At 49.7% G+C, this 17170-nt stretch overlaps 2 protein-coding genes across 3 annotated transcripts in view; one reads left to right on the top strand and one right to left on the bottom strand.

The window, feature by feature from the left end:
- The window catches only part of ADRM1 (adhesion regulating molecule 1), a 17999-nt gene extending 12320 nt beyond the window's left edge, over positions 1-5679 (top strand). The window contains exons 6-10 of one of the 2 annotated variants that reach the window (XM_015425667.1): positions 108-168; positions 1605-1825; positions 2325-2482; positions 4043-4145; positions 5204-5679. In XM_015425667.1, coding sequence (XP_015281153.1) covers positions 108-168; positions 1605-1825; positions 2325-2482; positions 4043-4145; positions 5204-5310 — 650 coding nt within the window. In that variant the 3' untranslated portion in view covers positions 5311-5679. Of the gene's footprint in view, positions 1-86; positions 169-1604; positions 1826-2324; positions 2483-4042; positions 4146-5203 lie in introns of both variants that reach the window. The other variant, XM_015425666.1, reaches the window with a different exon arrangement.
- The window catches only part of LAMA5 (laminin subunit alpha 5), a 317451-nt gene continuing 305736 nt past the window's right edge, over positions 5456-17170 (bottom strand). Inside the window, exons 74-80 of the mRNA XM_015425665.1 lie at positions 15269-15458; positions 13879-14031; positions 11999-12158; positions 11703-11833; positions 9105-9195; positions 8264-8383; positions 5456-6845 (exon numbers count right to left, since the gene is read on the bottom strand). Of these exons, the coding sequence (XP_015281151.1) occupies positions 6688-6845; positions 8264-8383; positions 9105-9195; positions 11703-11833; positions 11999-12158; positions 13879-14031; positions 15269-15458 (1003 nt within the window). The 3' untranslated portion in view covers positions 5456-6687. The remainder of the gene's footprint in view (positions 6846-8263; positions 8384-9104; positions 9196-11702; positions 11834-11998; positions 12159-13878; positions 14032-15268; positions 15459-17170) is intronic.

Genomic DNA, 17170 nt, shown 5'->3' on the forward strand with positions numbered 1-17170 from the left:
GCGCATAACGCTTTCTAAAGCATCTTTGCTGGAAGCCATAGCATCTAAACGGCTCTCTCTCTCTCCCCCCCCGCCTTTTGTGGAAGGTGGGCTTGGTGCTCTGACAGGTCCTGGCTTGGCTAGTCTGCTGGGAAGCGGAGGCCCCCCGACTAGCAGCTCTTCCTCAAGGTAAGAGATTCCTTTGCTCTCCTTCAGAAAGGCTGGAGCCCTTCTAACAACACTGCATGATGTTAGTTCCCGGAGAGCTGTTGGTTTCTCTCCTCTCCCTGCCTCCATGGCTCCATCCTGTAGCAATGCTGTCATCATTAACAGGCCACAACTGTGTGTAAATCCTTAACCAGAAATTGTGAGCTCCATTGAGGCCTCTGTGATTGTGAGCCTCTAGTCACGTGAAGGCGTCTTATACTGAAATCAGACTCTTGGTCCATCCAGGTCGGTGTTGTCTAGTTAGACAGGCAGCAGCTTTCCAGGGTCTCAGGCAGAGAGGTCTGTCGTGTCACCTGCTACCTGATCCTTCCAGCTGGAGATGCTGTAGGGCTGCCAAACCGCGGCGGGGGATCCGTGCGTCGTCGCAGGATCGCTGCCGCGGGGGGACAGCAATCCATGTTGCACCAGTGTCGCCAGGATGTGACGCTACGCGTTGCCCTGGCAACGGGACTCCAAACAGCCCCGTTGCCAGAGCGACGCGTAGCGTCACATCCTGGCGATGCCGGTGCAACGCGGATCACTGTCCCCCCGCGGCAGCAATCCTGCGACGACGCACAGATCCCCCGCTGCGGTTTGGCAGCCCTAAGATGCTGGGGATTGAACCTGGGACCTTCTGCATGCCAAGCAGATGCTCTACCACTGAGTCACGGCCCCTCTGCTTAGGGCAGGTGCTGATGCTGGCTTCCCCATGCAGCTGAACCTGAGATGCCTGAAAGAATGCCTAGACACCACTTCTGTGTGTTCAGAGCATTTCAGTAATTTTACAACAGCACAATCCAGTTGGTGCACGTTTCATTCTGTCTTGGGAGAGTGTGGGGTGGGGGCTGAGACTGAAAAGTCCAGTGCCTTTTATTCTGAGACTTAGAACTAAGGTGGACCCAATTTTGTACCACTGTTAGAGATGTGGCCCATCCGGGTTCAATACGAGGCAGAATTTGGCTGCAGTGTGGTTCTCCATACGCATTTCGTATTTCCCCTCTCTTGCCTTAGCAATACTCGTGGGGGGCTTCTCTCATTTAAAGGGAGTCCCCTGTCCTGCTAGTTGCCAGCTGCTTCTCTCGGGTATAAAGCCATCAAATCCCCACTTGGTGTTTTTTGAGTGGGACCTTCCACACTCGGTGATGAACACGTTTTGGCTCATTTATTTCTCCAGGAAAACTACCGCCTCCTTTTAAATTTCATTTTTTTAAAATTGTGGTTTCAAGCCGAGGAGGAAGGGGGCAGCTTCCCCCTTTGCATAAGTGCACATCTCTTGGGTGCAGGGCTTCGGAGGCAGGCCTATTGCTGGCCAGCTGTTGCCGCTCGGGCAGGTATTTCCACCTGAGTGTGCCAGATTCGTGGAAGGAAGGGGAGGGAAGTGCGTTGCCTGGCGGCTGATGACATCCATTACCTTCCAGCTCCCGCAGCCAATCAGCTGCTGTGACGCCATCTTCCAGTACTTCGTCCACACGGGTAACGCCGGCTCCCGCTGCTCCCGCCGCTGCCGCTGCCACCAGTCCCAGTCCTGCCCCAAGCTCAGGGAATGGAACCAGCACAGCGACCAGCCCAACCCAGCCCATTCAACTGAGTGACCTCCAGAACATCTTAGCAACTATGAACGTACCGGCTGGAGCAGGAGGTCAGCAGGATGACAGGAGGGAGGGTGGGGGGGTCTGGTTGGATGGGGTGTAAGACTCTGGAAAGAGGAGTCCTGCCTGGAGCGATCAGGGCTTTGTGCTCTTATTTGGGTGCTGCGATTAAATTTCCAGGGCCCCTCACACTCCAGCTTCTCTCTTATTGGAGCAGCACTAACCACGTGCTCTCTGCACTGGGGGGAGAATGTTCTTTCCTTTGCGTCTGTGAGTGAAGCTGTTTCTGAAGCAGAGTTTTATTTGCAGCTTGTGCATAACAGAATCTGAAATCTTTGTCCTGTGTCTGAAATATTCTAGCTTCAAAACTTGAGTATTTACTAGCCAGTATGTCTCCTTCGGACTGAACAATTAGAATTGTGGTTATCTGAGACATCTTGACACTTTCCGGAATTGCACCGAGAACTGGTGGAGTTCTGCCTGTGGCATCATTGCCCAGTCCTTGGCGCCCTTACCTGAAAAGAGCATCCTTGTTGCCTCCTCCTCCAGTGGACCTGTCGAGTGTGCTGACCCCTGAGATAATGGCGCCGATTCTGGCAAACACCGAAGTTCAAGAACGACTGCTGCCTTACCTTCCGTCGGGAGAATCTCTGCCACAGACAGCAGAGGAGATCCAGAACACGCTGACCTCTCCGCAGTTTCAGCAGGTAAAGTTTCTTTCTTTCTTTCTTTTCTTTTTTTATTCTTTTACTTGACAGTACAGTTAAATACAGAAGAAGGAATAAACTCGAACACAGTACAATACATCTTACAAAGATGTATGCGTTATCAGCATTGTTAACCAGAGGAATCCATAATCATATTCTTGGTGGGCTTATTAGTTTTATTTCACCAATTTCATCTTATGGTTACTCGGAACTTTAGCACCTATATTTAATGCTGTGGACCGTACAGTGGATGAGGACCTATTCCTCTATACAGCTAATGAAAGTACCTAGCGCGTCATAGGAACAACCATCTATGATAATTTTGGTTTGTGGGCAGTATCTCGTGTTTCGTCATATAGTTCACTATCGGTGAAGGTAAAGTTTCTGATGCCGCTACAGTGGAAATGGAACGGGGCAGCAGCCATCTGCCTGCATCCGAATGGTATGGGCTCAGATGCGGAGAGGAGGAAATCTCCAGATGTGTTCCGGGGGGCCTCTTAATTTATGGCAGTGGCTCTCCCCCCGGAGCCTCCTTCCCATGTGCTCTGCCAAAATGTCTGAAAGCAAGTGAATGAGACGGCGAAGATATAGCCATGTTAAGTTTGTCTATAGCAGTAGGAAAGAGTAAGAGTCCAGTAGCTCTTTAAAGACTCATTTCTGTAGTTAGCCCAGACGTGCCCCAAATTTTTGCATTCTCATAGCTAACTAGCTTGACCACCACCTCCACCACCCCGCCACATCAATCCCGTGGGTTTCCTGGTCTCTTTTCAGGCTGCCAGTGTTCTGTGAACCAGCCTAGCTTAGAGAGGTGTGTTACCCAGATGCAATTATAGCCATAAGCCAGGCAATCCCCAGCCTTTTCCCAACCTGTGGGCACCTTTGGAATTCTGATACAGTAAGGTGGGCGCAGCAACAAAATGGCTGCCACAAAATGGCTGCTCCAGGAGGCGGAGCCAGCCACAAAACGGCTGTCCCGGCTTCCCTTCAGTCACACAGTGAAGATCCTTGTGCTGTGGTGGCCGCTGCTAGTAAAGCAACCTATTTAAACACCTGCAGAGCCCATCAGAAGACTTGCTGGATGAAATCCCTACCTGGTCCCGCCCACTTTCTAAAAACACTCGGGCACCAGGAAAGGGGTCGGTGGGTGGGGCACTCCCTGCTGTAAGGTGTTGAGTGGTTATTTACCACCCAGCCTTTCTGGGATAGGTCCGGCCATGCACAGCTGAGTCTACGACCCACTAAGTTGTTTCAGAATTATTATTTTTTTAAACAACCCACTGGTAGCAGTGAGTGTGCTCCTTGAGAGCAGTTATGTGGATCCAGTTGGCAATGAGTGTCGCAGGCTGTGTTTGGAATCTGGAACACAGAGGAGGGGGAGGGGTCCTGTCAAAGCGCTGCTTGTTTGCTTGCAGCAGCTGAGATGTTGCCACAAGTTCCGGCTCTTCAAACAGCCTGTCCGGACTAGTGTTTGGGGGGGGGGGAGCAGGGTCTTGATCTTCTGGCACGTGGCGTCTCCCTCACTGGGAGGACTGGAGCCTGACCCACCTTGTCTCTCCGCAGGCGCTGAGCATGTTCAGCGCTGCCTTGGCTTCCGGGCAGCTGGGACCCCTCATGAGTCAGTTTGGCTTGCCAGCCGAGGCCGTCGATGCCGCAAACAAAGGCGGTAAGTTTTTGGCACTGGAGCTGGGACTCCTCTTGGAAAGCAGTGCGGCGTGCTGCCGGTATGTTTGCTTGATCTGAAGGGGCCCGGAAATTGGGGAAATAGAATTAAAAGCCAGGTGCCTCATTCCACCAAAGGGGGGGGGGAGAGAATCAGAAGTCTTGGGAGTCTGAGAATACTGAATAGTCATTCTAAAGAAACGAGGGTAAGGGATGTGGCTTTAAAAATAATTAGAACATAAGAGAAGCCAATGTTGGATCAGACCAAAGGCCCATCCAGTCCAACACTCTTGTCACACAGGGGCCAAAAATACCAGGTGCCCTCAGGAGGTCCAGCAGCAGGGCCAGGACACTAGGAGCCCTCCCACTGTTGCCCCCCCCAGCACTTTTATTGTTATCTAGTACCGTTTTTTATCTTGCCCTCCTTCGTATCCTAGCAACAGCTGTGTGAGGCTTGGGGGGGGGGGATTAGCTCAAGGTTTCCCAGCAGGCTTCCTCGCAGAGTGGAGACTTGGACCAGGATTCTGGTCTAACACTCGAGCCACTACCGCCTGCTGGCTCTCGGTTGTTCAGGGCTTGGCAATGATTAGACTGCAGACGGGACCCCCCGAGATGGTGAAGAACTCCCGTACAAAAATGGGAGGATGTTAGTCATTCTGGGCAGGGGAAGGAATTTGTCTCTAGGTCTTCTGCTCCAGGGTGGGAAAGTATCTTGCAAACTGAAAGTGTAAAGTAGCTTGCTGCTGGGGAAGAAACAGTACCAGTGATCATGTTTATGCAGGTGACATAGGAATAAGCCCCTTTCTGCAACGGAAGTGCCCATTTTTAACACCATCGAGGCAATCCTAGCTAGCCTTTCAATCTCACCTTAAGTTTCACTGTGGATCAAGTTCCAAATGCCCACCACCGGTCTTGTTACCACCACCACCACCACCACCACCACCACCTTCTTTTGTTACTAAACGCCTGCATTTTTGATTGGGCTGTTTTACTTACAGAAATCTGGTCCTGGCTTTACCTTGCCGCTTTGATGTAGTGGTTTTGTTTTTGTTCTGTTTTTAGATGTGGAGGCCTTTGCCAAAGCAATGCAGAACAATGTCAAGTCTGACCAAACCGAAGGAGAATCAAAGGACAAGAAGGATGAAGAGGAAGACATGAGTTTAGATTAGGTTTCTTACTGTCTGTGTCTCAGGGGTATTCCTAGATAGTAACTTAAAAGTACATTAAGTAGGATCAGTAGCTAACCTGACGTATTGAAACTACTAGTAAAGGAACTCTCTGCCAAATGTCTGTTTTCCTTTTTTTTGTCCCCCCCCCTCCCTGGATGGGTATTTTTAGCCCTAAAAAGAAGCTTCTAGGCTGTTTTTCTAAAGTCAGTGATTTTCAATAACTGAAATGCTTCATCCCCCTTACATCTAGCTTAATTAGAATTATAGACCTCCCAAGACTTGAAGCTGTTCTTCAGGGTCACTTGACTCACTTTAATGCTGTTCCTCCTGTATACTGCACAAAAAACACACTTCCCCAGTTTGTACAAAGTATAGACCATAAATTTTTATTTGAATCAAAAGTATGTACCAGTGATTTACAGATTCATCCCTTAATTCAGCTTGAAAACAAAATAATTACATGGTTGAAAGAAAACAAGACTTGTTAAAAACCCATTTTACAATATTTACCCCAGAATTGTTGTGTGTTTTTTTTTAAAAAAACCAGTATATTGATAAGTTACACAGTTCAATTCAGAACCAATATCTTGTCCCATGTGAGGAGATATATACACACACAAATATATTTAAGAACATGTCTAAGTGCACAAGTGAACCATATATGTTGAAAGGGCTGTGAAAATTAGTGATTGTGAGAGGATTTGGGGGACGTTAAGCCAGAGCCAGATATTTAATGGGACAACAGCCAAGGCCGGTTAGCCTGCTTCCTTGCCTGGAGAAGATACCTTTACGATTTTTGTCCTTGAAGAGCTAACAGACAGGCTGGGAGTTTTACTAAGGAATGTATGAAGCTTTCCAATCTCACCGCAATGAGTTTAGGGGTGTGTGTGTGTTTATATTCGTCTGCTTCGCCATCTTCCCCCCTAAGCGTGTGATTTGTTTTATAATGGGTAGCGAGCTGTGAAGGCAGACACCCCATGCAACTTCTACCCATTGCGCTGCTCTTACAGTACACAGAACTACCCATGTTTCATTCTCCTTCACCTGTTAGGCTTTTGGTGACTGTTACCAGCAAAAATGCACTTGAGATGGGTATGGAGAAGCAATTGCCAAGAGGCACAAAGATGGCTGCCCACTTAGCATTTCACAGCTGAGCTCTTCTTGTTTCAGCAACACCCGAGCCCCTGCGCTCCTCGGAATATCTCACTGCTGACACATATAGGGAACCAATCAAAAATCAGGAAACCTTCAGTCTCTCCGCTAGACAGCTGTGGGCCCACCTGCACGTGCAGATGGCAAAGCAAATCCAGGGGCCTTCTGGAGAGGTGCAGCATTTTTTTTCGTTTTGCCAATGCTGGTGTGCAATTGTTTTGTTTTTTACATCGCAGGGCAACCTCTTAGCCCTACTGAACCCCTGGTGGTCCCAGCTTGCGGCAGGTTGATTTGGTTCCTGTTCATCACCAGGTTCTTCATGCAGCCAACGTAAGGCGGGACCGGAGGCGCAGGTGAAGCGAGACCACTATGGGTGGCTGCTTCTGCATAAGGGAAAAGAAGGAAGGATAAAGTTAGTGCAACAGATCTCATGGAATCATAGAATGTTAAGAGTTGGAAGGGACCTTGCAGGTCCTCCAGTCCAACCCCCTGCACTCTGCAGGAGCATAGCCAAAAGATGGTCATCCAGCCTCCGCTTAAAAATGTCCAGCGAAGGAGCATCCACCACCTCCCGAGGCAGTCTGTTCCACTGCTCGACCACTCTTACAGCTAGGAAGTTTCTCCTGATATTTAGCCGGTATCGACTCCCTTATAATTTCCACCCATTAGACCTAGTCTTGCAATCCGGAGCAAGAGAGAATAGATCTGCTCCATCTTCTGCATGACAGCCCTTCAGATATTTGAAGACTGCAATCACGTCCCCTGCTGAATGAGGGGAGGGAATGACTACAGCTCTTGATATTAGCAGCAGTGAAGTGTGACCAATTTTGGATTGAAAACCAAAAAGAAAAGTTCTGCTAACAAAGAAGCCTTGTCCCAGTTTGTTACTGGAAGACACACACCCCCACACACAGACACACACGAAATTCCACCGTTTGTCGCAAGCTGGGGCCAACTGCTCCTGGGGCACTCCACCTCATTTGCTTCAACACCAAGTGAGTTCAGCTGCAAGGAGACTGGGATGGAGAGGATTCCAGCATTTTGTCCTCACTTAGGCCTATATTATTTGCAACTCTCCACTAACTTTGCTGCAGAACTGATTATTTTCAAATGCAGTGACTTGGCTGGAGGACTGAACACGGAGGTGCCTTCTGCTTCCCTGCAGAGCCAGTTCCCTCCTCCCCTGCCTTCACCGTGAACATCGCTTGCAAGGAAGAAGAAGAGAATAGATTGAATTTATGCCCCGCCCTTCACTACCCACAGGTGTCTCAGAGCGGCTTACAAACTCCTTTCCCTTCCCCTCCCCACAGCAGACACCCTGTGAGCAATGTTCCCTCTAAGCTGTGGAGTCTTGTGAGCAAAAATTCTACTTTGTGAGCTACTGGCATTAAAGTGGTGAGCGAGCCATTTGGCTCCTGCATTAATTAGTTTGCTCTCTTGAGCCATCCTTCCTGAGCTCAGACAAGAATGTGTGGGCTGGAGGATAAAAACTGTGAGCTTAGACTGTGAGAACTCAGCTTAGAGGGAACACTGCCTGTGAGGTACGTGGGGCTGAGAGAGCTCTTGACAGAAACTGCTCTTTTTCAAGGGCAGCTCTTATCAGAACTACGGCTTGCCCAAGGTCATCCAGCCAAGTGCAAGTGGAGGAGTGGGGAATCAAACCCGGTTCTCCCAGATTAGAGTCCGCGCACTTAACCACTACACTAAGCTGGCTACTAGGGAAGACAGCTGTTTCATGAATGTGCTGTAAGAGGTTACAGTCGGAATTCCTGGAGCGGCTCCTGCACCTCAAGCTGCTCACCTGGCATTCCACCGAGGTAGAAATTCTCCTTGACGGTCGTGGGGAGGACCTGGTTGGGGCCCACTGTGTAATTTCCCTCTGTGTCCACATCGACCTGGATCACGTTGCTGCTCTTGATAACTTGGGAGAGAAAGCAGAGGTGCGCTAAGAAGCAGCATCCCTCTCACATGTCAGAACTTAATTTCGGTAGTGCTTTTAAGGATTCTGCCCTTCAGAGGTCAAGAGGCTTCTTCCCGTGGCCCAAGAAGGTGGCGGGGGGGAAGGGGGACAGCAACAAAAAAAATCACACAACCCCACTGACTGAAGGCATACCCCCCCCACACCCCCATCCCCACCCACAAACATCCTCAGCGGTTCATTCGTACAGAGCTTTACTGGAGGGCTGTTTCGCAGGGCAAAAACAACCAGCCACAAAATGTGCCGTAGCTGAATGCACCCTTGCACACAATGGGATCTTAAGGAGGTGCTGTACGGGGTGGAGCTGTGCAATGCATGAAGCCGTTCTTGCTCCCCTGCAACAGGCTCGCTCGGCTAGGGGTGCAGGTCAATCTACTGGCAGGGTACCTGGGTGTTCATAACACAACTTGTACCCATTTGTTTTTCTTCTGCCTTTTCTCCAAGGGTGCAGAGTACTTTCTCCTCCATTCTGGTCTCAACTATGGGACAAGTACCTGAGAGCTTACCTGGCATGTATAATACTAGCAGCCTCTCCCCTCCCCAGAAGGGCCGAATGGTTCAAAATCCCCCTCTGCCCAAGTTATACTGTGCAAAATGACCCTTTCCCTCTCCCTCCACCCCCACCCCCCAAGTAATGGCAACCAATTCCTTCCGAGGACCCTACCTGCAATTGTGTGCCACTGGCCGTCACAGAGCGAAGGACGGGTCACGGAGGCAGAGAATTCCCCAGCACCAGTGTTTGCAACCACAGTGACCTAATGCGTTCAAAACAGGTTCAGAGAGTTTATTTCAGGATCGCACAGCAGAGAAGAAGAAGAAGAGATTGGATTTATACCCCGCCCTTCACTTGGGAGTCTCAGAGCGGCTTACAAACTCCTTCCCCTCCCCACAACAGACACCCCGTGAGGTGGGTGGAGCTGAGAGAACTCTGACACAAACTGCTCTTTTCCAAGGACAGCTGTGCCAGAGCTTGTGACTGACCCAAGGTCACATCACCAGGTGCAAGAGGAGGAGTGGGGAATCAAACCCAGTTCTCCCAGATTAGAGTCCGCACACTTAACCACTACCCCAAACCACTACACCCTTGAAGTGCAGGCCAGCCGGTTTTGTGGCCTTCCACGCTCCAGGTACCACCAGCGGCAGGGCTTTCCTCTGGCGGGAGGAGCCACTCCCAGGCACACGATGCTGTCCTGAAGGCTGCTTCTGCTGGAGGAAAGCGCCTCTGCTGCTGGAACGGAGGCCCAAGATCCAACCTGTTGCTATGAAGTTCATTGAGCAATCTTCAATGAGAAGATCAGTAATAGCAAACCAACATTGGCCAGCACAGCCCCCCATCCCCTGCTGGGGCAGAAACTGCAAAGGTTACTGGTTTCAGCTCCCTAATTGTCCGATCATGTCATCATACGGTTATCAATCAAGGGTGCCACGGCCCTCGGTCTGCAAGACCTGAACAAGGCTGTTAACAGCGGGACATTCTGAAGGTCATTAATCATCAGGTTGCCACTGAGTCACAAGTGACTTGGCAGCACTTAACAGTCATGAGGGCCTGAAGCCTGAGCAGTGATACAGTTAACCCAGTCATTAAACGACGTAGATCTTATCTCCTTTTTATCGCAGAATGTTGTGGGCATCGAGCTGAGATTGCTGGTTCTTGCTGGCAACACATCTGCACAGTGGGATGGGACTGAATCAAGAATCTGAGTTTGCAAGAAATCCACGGCTGCGGGGGGGGGGGGTCCCCCCACTCATCTGTCTTCTGTGCAGCAACCTCCCAGCCCGTGAATGTGGCAAAATATAACTCTATCCGGACCCCAAACTGCTACCTTGAAACCCAGTTCTGCAAAATGGGCATGTGTGTGCACATCATTCTGATTTCATGAGGTTTTTTGGATTCCTGAAAATTTTCACTTTTCGTAACTTCCTGTGCGATGCACCGGAAAGGGTCCTTTTGCTAAAGGGATGGGGGGAAAGCATGGCCTCTTCAACCTTTCCTCACTGCTCCTACTTCATGCAGCTCCCACAAACGTGCATCTTTCAGACCCCATCCTTTCTTGCTCCACATTAATCCGTCTAGCAAGCGCCAGACCTGCTCTCTGTTCCCAGGTGCCTGGGGGTGAAAAGGGGATGCAGGACAAGGCACTTGGGAGAGGGTAATGTGTAAAGGTTTTTTATTCTCTGTGGTTGCTGTTTTTCGATAGTGCCAGCTTTTAGATCTATAGTGTCAGTTTTTAGATCTGTTTGATTCTAGCACGTTAATATGATGGTATCTTTACCCCCCGTCATATTGTGTTAGATGCCTTTGGATCCAGCAGAAAGGTTGGACAGAAATATTACAAGCAAAAAAAGAAAGCAAACTCCAAAGCCTGCGTTCCCCCACCCAAATTCCTGGCCCATGCAAGTTTTGCCATTTACCCTGATGTTTACTTGATACTCTGAATCCTGCTGATCACATCCAGTAACGGATGGGACTTCTGTTAGCAGAATGGAACTTCCCTGCTTCCCCCACATCACAAGGAAGAGAACATGAAGAGCCCTGCTGGGATCAGACCAGGGGTCCATCTAGTCCAGCATCTTGTCTCACACGGTGGCCAGCCAGTACCCCTGGAGGGCCAACAACAGGGCAGAGAGGCCGAGGCCTTCATAAGAACATCAGAAGAGCCCTGCTGGGATCAGACCAGTGGTCCATCTAGTCCAGCACCCTGTCTCACACAGTGGCCACCCAGTTCCTCTGGAGGGCCAACAACAAGGCACAGAGGCCAAGGCCTTCCCCTGGTGTTGCCTCCTGGCTCTGGGATTCAGAGGTTACTGCCTCTGAACGTGGTGGTTCCTTTTAGTCACCACAGTTAGCTGTCCCTTAGTGCCCTGTCCCCCATTGTTTAAACCCCTGCTAAAGCCCACCATGACTGTGGCTGTCAATACAATATGTCCACTGGCAGTGAATCCCACTATTCGAGAAGCAGCAGCACTGCGGCCAAATGATTTCCCCAAAATGCTGCTCCTGGTGGATGGGAGAATGAGGAATCTGCAGCAGAAAGGGTGAATAGCTGAAAAATCACCCCTCTGCCCTGCGGAACAAACCAATTCAAATTAAACTGCACCTACTGTGTAGAATCTACATGGCGGGGCTTATTACAGTGGAATCAGACAAGGCAGCAAGCAGAAGCGGACGCTGAACATCTAGATGTGACACAGAGTAGTCTCACGGCTTGTTTTCAGTGTATAAGAATTGCTCCCAGCTGTGTCTCTCCCCATGCCAGATTACCTGTTCACTGTCTGTGTACAGCCTGAGGTAGTTTGTTGGTCTTGTGCCAATGTGAAATATCAGACCCGACATGCTTCGTGGGCGGATTTCCAGCATCAACTCAAAGTCCTGCCCGATGGCCACATACCCATCTGGGAGAGAAAAGGCAAGACGGTCAAAAGATCAGGAGGCCCTGTGGTGGTCCGTGCCTTGGAAACGAGAATGGGATTGCGAGGAAAACGGGGAGATGCTAAGAGGGCTGGGGGGAAAGGGGGTGGGGGGAATAGAAGCCTCGGGGAAGACAGTCTGAACTGTACCTAGGGTGATGTATCCTCCCTCCACGGAGAAAAAGATGCCGCTTTCCAAAGTCCCCACGTAGCAGGGGGTCACACCAAACACACGGGATGGGGAATCCAGGGGTTTCCTGTCCAGCTTCAAGTGCCTGAGGCAGCCGTTAAAGCTGGTGGCAGAAGCGTCCTGCAGGAGGAAGAAGAAGCAGATTCTTGGCATCCGAACGCTCTTAGCAGCCTAGCTGCTCAGGATGCCAGCTTGGGCTCTGGAACCGCCTTGCTGGGCATCGTGATGCCCCCAAGCGCCTCTTGCACCCGTCTGCCAATTGCCTCAGTCAGCCCTCATGGATCTGTAGATTCCCACAAGCGTTCCCTTTCTGGCTATTTATCAACTCTGAAATGGGAAGGATTTATTTGATATGCTAGAGGCTATTTACACACACGCGAACTGAGCGGAACGTTTTGATCAGATTTATGAAGACTTTGAGGACGGACCACTTCGGGAGATATGGAGCTTTCCCACATTCATATTCTCCTCGCTTGTAAGCAGTGTTCCCTCTAAACTGAGTCAGTGTGAGTTAGCTCACAGTTTTTTAACCTCCAGCTCACACATTTTTGTCTTAGCTCAGGAAGGAGGGCTCCAGAGCAAACTAATTTATGCAGTAGCCAAATCACTCGCTCACAACTTTAATGCCAGTCGCTCACAAAGTAGAATTTTTTGCTCACGAGACTCCACAGCTTAGCGGAGCATTGCTTCCTGTTTCTTTCTTTGTTTTCTGCTCCGCACACTTTTTGTCCCCCTCTGGTGGTCAGCTTGATACTACACTGGTGTACGTCTGCCATGAAAACATGCAGTTTAAATCTTCAGAGAGATATGGTAGACATACACCACGGTAATATTGAATCAACCACTAGAGGAAGCAAAGCATATGCAGAACGTGGGGGGGGGGGAACCAAAAGAATCAGGAACTTACAAGCGAGGAAACTGAGAAAGCAGAAAAGCCCATGGTGAACTTGGGGGTCATCCAATAGAAACTATTAAACACACAGCTGCAGATTTTAATTGTTTTGCCTGATCAGTAGCATTCTTAAGCAAAGGCAGCTCACATGTGTATTTTCTGTGTACTGCATAACTGATGGTTGGCGATTTTGCCAAAATGCATTTGGTCTTTCATTTACATTACTGTGCAATGTGCCCCTCTGCACGTTTGTGGCGAGCTGATATTTGTATTGCTGTATGGTATATTTACCTAGAGCAGGGGTCCCCAACCTTTTTGGGTCTACAGGTACCTTGGGAATTCTGACACAGCAGGGTGGGCCCAGCCGCAATATAGTTGCCTCAGCCTACCTTCAATTACACAGTGAAGATCCTTGTTCTGTGGTGGCAGCTGTTGCCAAAGCAACATTTTTTTAAAAATCTGCACAGCCAATCACATCTCCAGTGGCCAATCAGAAGCCTTGCTGGGCAAAAGCCCCACATGACCCTGCCCACTTTCTATAAACACTTGGCGGACATCAGGCATCTCCCCGGATTTAGAGATTGTTTTCAAAACGACATTGTTTTATAAGTGATTTTCAGTGAGACTGACAAAAATTGCATTTTTTAAAGGTTCGTTTGTATTTTTGAGTCCACTTCCTTTTGTTTCCTCAACCTTCTGATTTACCTGGGAAGGTGAGCGTAGCAAAGCAGCCCTCTTGATCCACAGCGCCCAGCCTCCAAAAACAAGCTTTCAAAGCAGCGTTTCCCCTTGTATTGCAGCCAGGTGGCTGGCCTAGCAACACATTCTCCAGGTTCCTCAACCTCCTCCTGTGCTTTGCTAAGCACCTGTCCGATACGGAGGAAAAGCACCAGGCAAAAAGATCTCTCCACGCTATGCCAGATGCTGCTATGGATTAGGACCCCTTACCGGTATATGAGCTTTGGCTTTCTCCACAGGTGCCCCACCTATGTAAAAAGGGCCAGAGATCCAGAAGTCTCCAGCAGTGGGCAGCGACTTCCCGTGGGCTCTCAGCCCATCAACGGTGAGCTGAACTTTGCGTCTGTCTCTGCTGAAGAAGACCTGCCAATTGCAAGAACCGAATGACAGAATAAGCATGGTGATTACTGGCCCCGGGCAACCCAATCTGCCTGTTATGCTCCTGATTACTGTACTGTACAATACTGGTAGAGCTACTGAGGTTCAGTTCTTATTTGGCACAGTCACCCCCAGAATCGCCCTCTAGAGACAGTTCTCATCCATTCCCATTTTACAGATAGGGAAGTTGAGGCCAGTCTCAATCCATAAATTGAAATCCAGCAGAGATAAGAATCTAGATAATCTAAGTCTGGTTTATAATCACAATTCACAAAACCAAACAAGGACCCACGGTAAGTAGGAAAACCAACATACAACAGATACCGTGCACAGATGGATTATAACCTATCATAAATAATTTTATATATATTGAAAAATATTATTACAATAATTTCTTCATACATATTAATCATCTTAGTCACAATTCATAATATAAGAGATCAAAATGTCAAATATCATCTCCATAGAATCTCAAAAGATATTGTACAACCTTATAATATATACTAGTCCTCCTCTGTAAAAAAAGTTTCAAAAGGGAAGACTCCTTAAATTCTCTTTACATCTGCTCTGTCTTCAGATTTCTGTAATCCTAGTCCTATTGCATTGCTTATTAGATGTCTCATCCTACTGATTGCATAGATTTAACACTGTGTAATCCGCCCCGAGTCTCAGTGAGAAATACGGACTATAAATAACAAACAGATCAACCAATCAATCTTCTGTGGGGGATCCCAGCCAATGACTACTATGTTTTTCCTTATCTCTCACCCTTCTGTGGGACCTGTGTGTTCTGTCTGGTGCTGGGAAGACATTTGATCACCTTCCTTTTGTTTGCTTTTGTGGTTTCAGTGGGGTGCTTCCACTTTTAGCTTCCTCTTCCCAGAAGGCCAAGGGTGCAAACTGATGCCAGCACCATTTGAAATCTGGATAACTCACTCTGAATTCTTAGGGAAAAGGGGTTGATATCACGGCCTGGGCCGTCTGTCCCTGATGATGCCAAGGCTCAGCCAGAGAAACATCTCAAACCTGCTGATTTCCGCACCCAGCCCGATGAAGAGTTCCGGAGAACTTTAAAGTTTGGTCATGGCTTTGGGTTGGTGATAATAAAAGGTATGATGTGGTTTTCGTTCAAGGAGCATTTGCCCTGATATCTCCTCCTTGCACACGGAATGCGAACATGCGGCTCCAGCCTGGACCCAGGGCTCCTCTCCCCCCCCCTTACCGTGTGCCACCTTCCGTCACGGAACTTGTCCTTGCTCCGGAGCCTGACTTTATTCCCGCCGATGTCGGCCAAGAGCACCAGGCGGCCACCGGAGACGAAAAGGGAGAAGAAAGAGTCTTGGGACTCGCCGGCCACGTAGAAGAGCAAGCCGTTGGAGGAGTTCAGCCGGACCTCCATGGAAAAGTGGAACCTAGAGGAGGAGGAATGGAAACCATCGACACACCCTGAAACATGCCGTGCAGTTATAAATCTTTGACTTTGTTTGGCTGCTGCCTGAAGCATATTAATGAAAAGCTGGGAGAGGGAGGAATACACACGGACACACAAAGCTGCCTAGTACTGAATCAGATCCTTGTTGGTCCATCAAGGTCAGTATCGCCTACTCAGGCTGGCAGCCGCTCTCTGGGGTCTCAGGCACAGAGGTCTTTTCAGATCACTTAAAACATTTTTTAAAAATCATTTAAAAAAAACCCCAAACATCACCCACTGCCTGGTCCTTTTTAACAGGAGTTGCTGGGGATTGAACCGGAGGATCTTCCGCATGTAAAGCAGAGAATCCTCCAATGAGCCATGGCCTCTCCCCCAACTCACTTGGGGTGACAAAACCAACGAACACATGAAGCCGCCTTACACTGAATCAGAGCCTCAGTCCATCAGGGTCAGTATTGTCTACTCAGACAGGCAGCAGCTCTCTGGGGCTTCAGGCAGTGTTCCCTCTAGGCTGGGTTAATGTGAGCTAGCTCAGTTTTTTAGTCTTCAGCTCACACATTTTTGTCTTAGCTCAGGAGGGAGGGCTCCAGAACAAACTAATTTATGCCAAATCACTCGCTCACAGCTTTAATGCTGGTAGCTCACAAAGTAGAATTCTTGCTCTCAAGACTCCACAGCTCAGAGGGAGCCTTGGTCGCAGGCAGAGGTCTTTCCCATCGCCTACTGCCTGGTCCTTTTAAGTGGAGCTGCCAAGGGTTGAACTGGGGACCTTCTGCATGCCAAGCAGATGCTGTACCACTGAGCCATGGCCCCCCTCTCCCATGTAATGAAACAAGCAGGGGTGGGCTTGCGTGGGGCGCAGAAAGGAATCCGTACTGGGTCTTCACCCCCCTCTTGGCCGTGAAGCAGCCATTACTTCCAATGAACTGTGGAGCTCTCCCCTGCTTTTCTTGCAAGCATGAGCGGAAACTGTTGTAATATCACCAAAACCTTGACTTGACTAAACGCAATTAGACCTAACGCTGTTGGAAGCCGTCTGTTGGTGATTGTAGCCAAAACCAGCAGTAGTGACTACGGAATTGACCGGCGGATACAGCCATGCCGGCGCAGCAGATCCCGGTGCTCTTGGGGAGGGGAAAGTATAGCGGTGGGTCTAGGCAGAACATCAAGGGAAGGGCCCTGAGAAACAGAAAAGCTCGGTGCCCTTCCAGCCTACGACCCATCCCAAGGGAGGTCAGCAGTGGGGCTCGGATGATGAACCCCTCTCCGTCATTGGTGTACTGCAACGCCAGGTCTATTAACAACAAGACGATGGTCCTTCGGGACTTCGTCATGGAACAGCAAGCAGACCTGGCGTGCATGACGGAGACCTGGGTGCGGGACGGGGAGACTGTTGCTCTCTCCCAACTTGCCCCGCCCGGGTTCTCGGTCGTACACCAATCACGGACTAAGGGGCGGGGGGGAGGAGTGGCATTGTTCGTTCGGGAGGCTTACTCCTTCAGGGCCCTCCCCCCGGCGGAGATCGTGGGCATAGAGTGTGTCGGCCTGGTGCTGGAGACTGAGGAGAACTTGGCCATCTGGCTGGTGTACCGACCGCCTAACGCACCGACCAGTGGCCTCCCGTCCCTGCTCGAGGCCGTGTCCGGCTGGGCGTTGGAGCACCCAAGGCTTTTGGTCTTGGGTGATTTCAAC

This window comes from Gekko japonicus, unplaced genomic scaffold, assembly GCF_001447785.1.
Source record: "Gekko japonicus isolate JY-2015 unplaced genomic scaffold, Gekko_japonicus_V1.1 scaffold1202, whole genome shotgun sequence".
NCBI lineage: Eukaryota > Metazoa > Chordata > Lepidosauria > Squamata > Gekkonidae > Gekko > Gekko japonicus.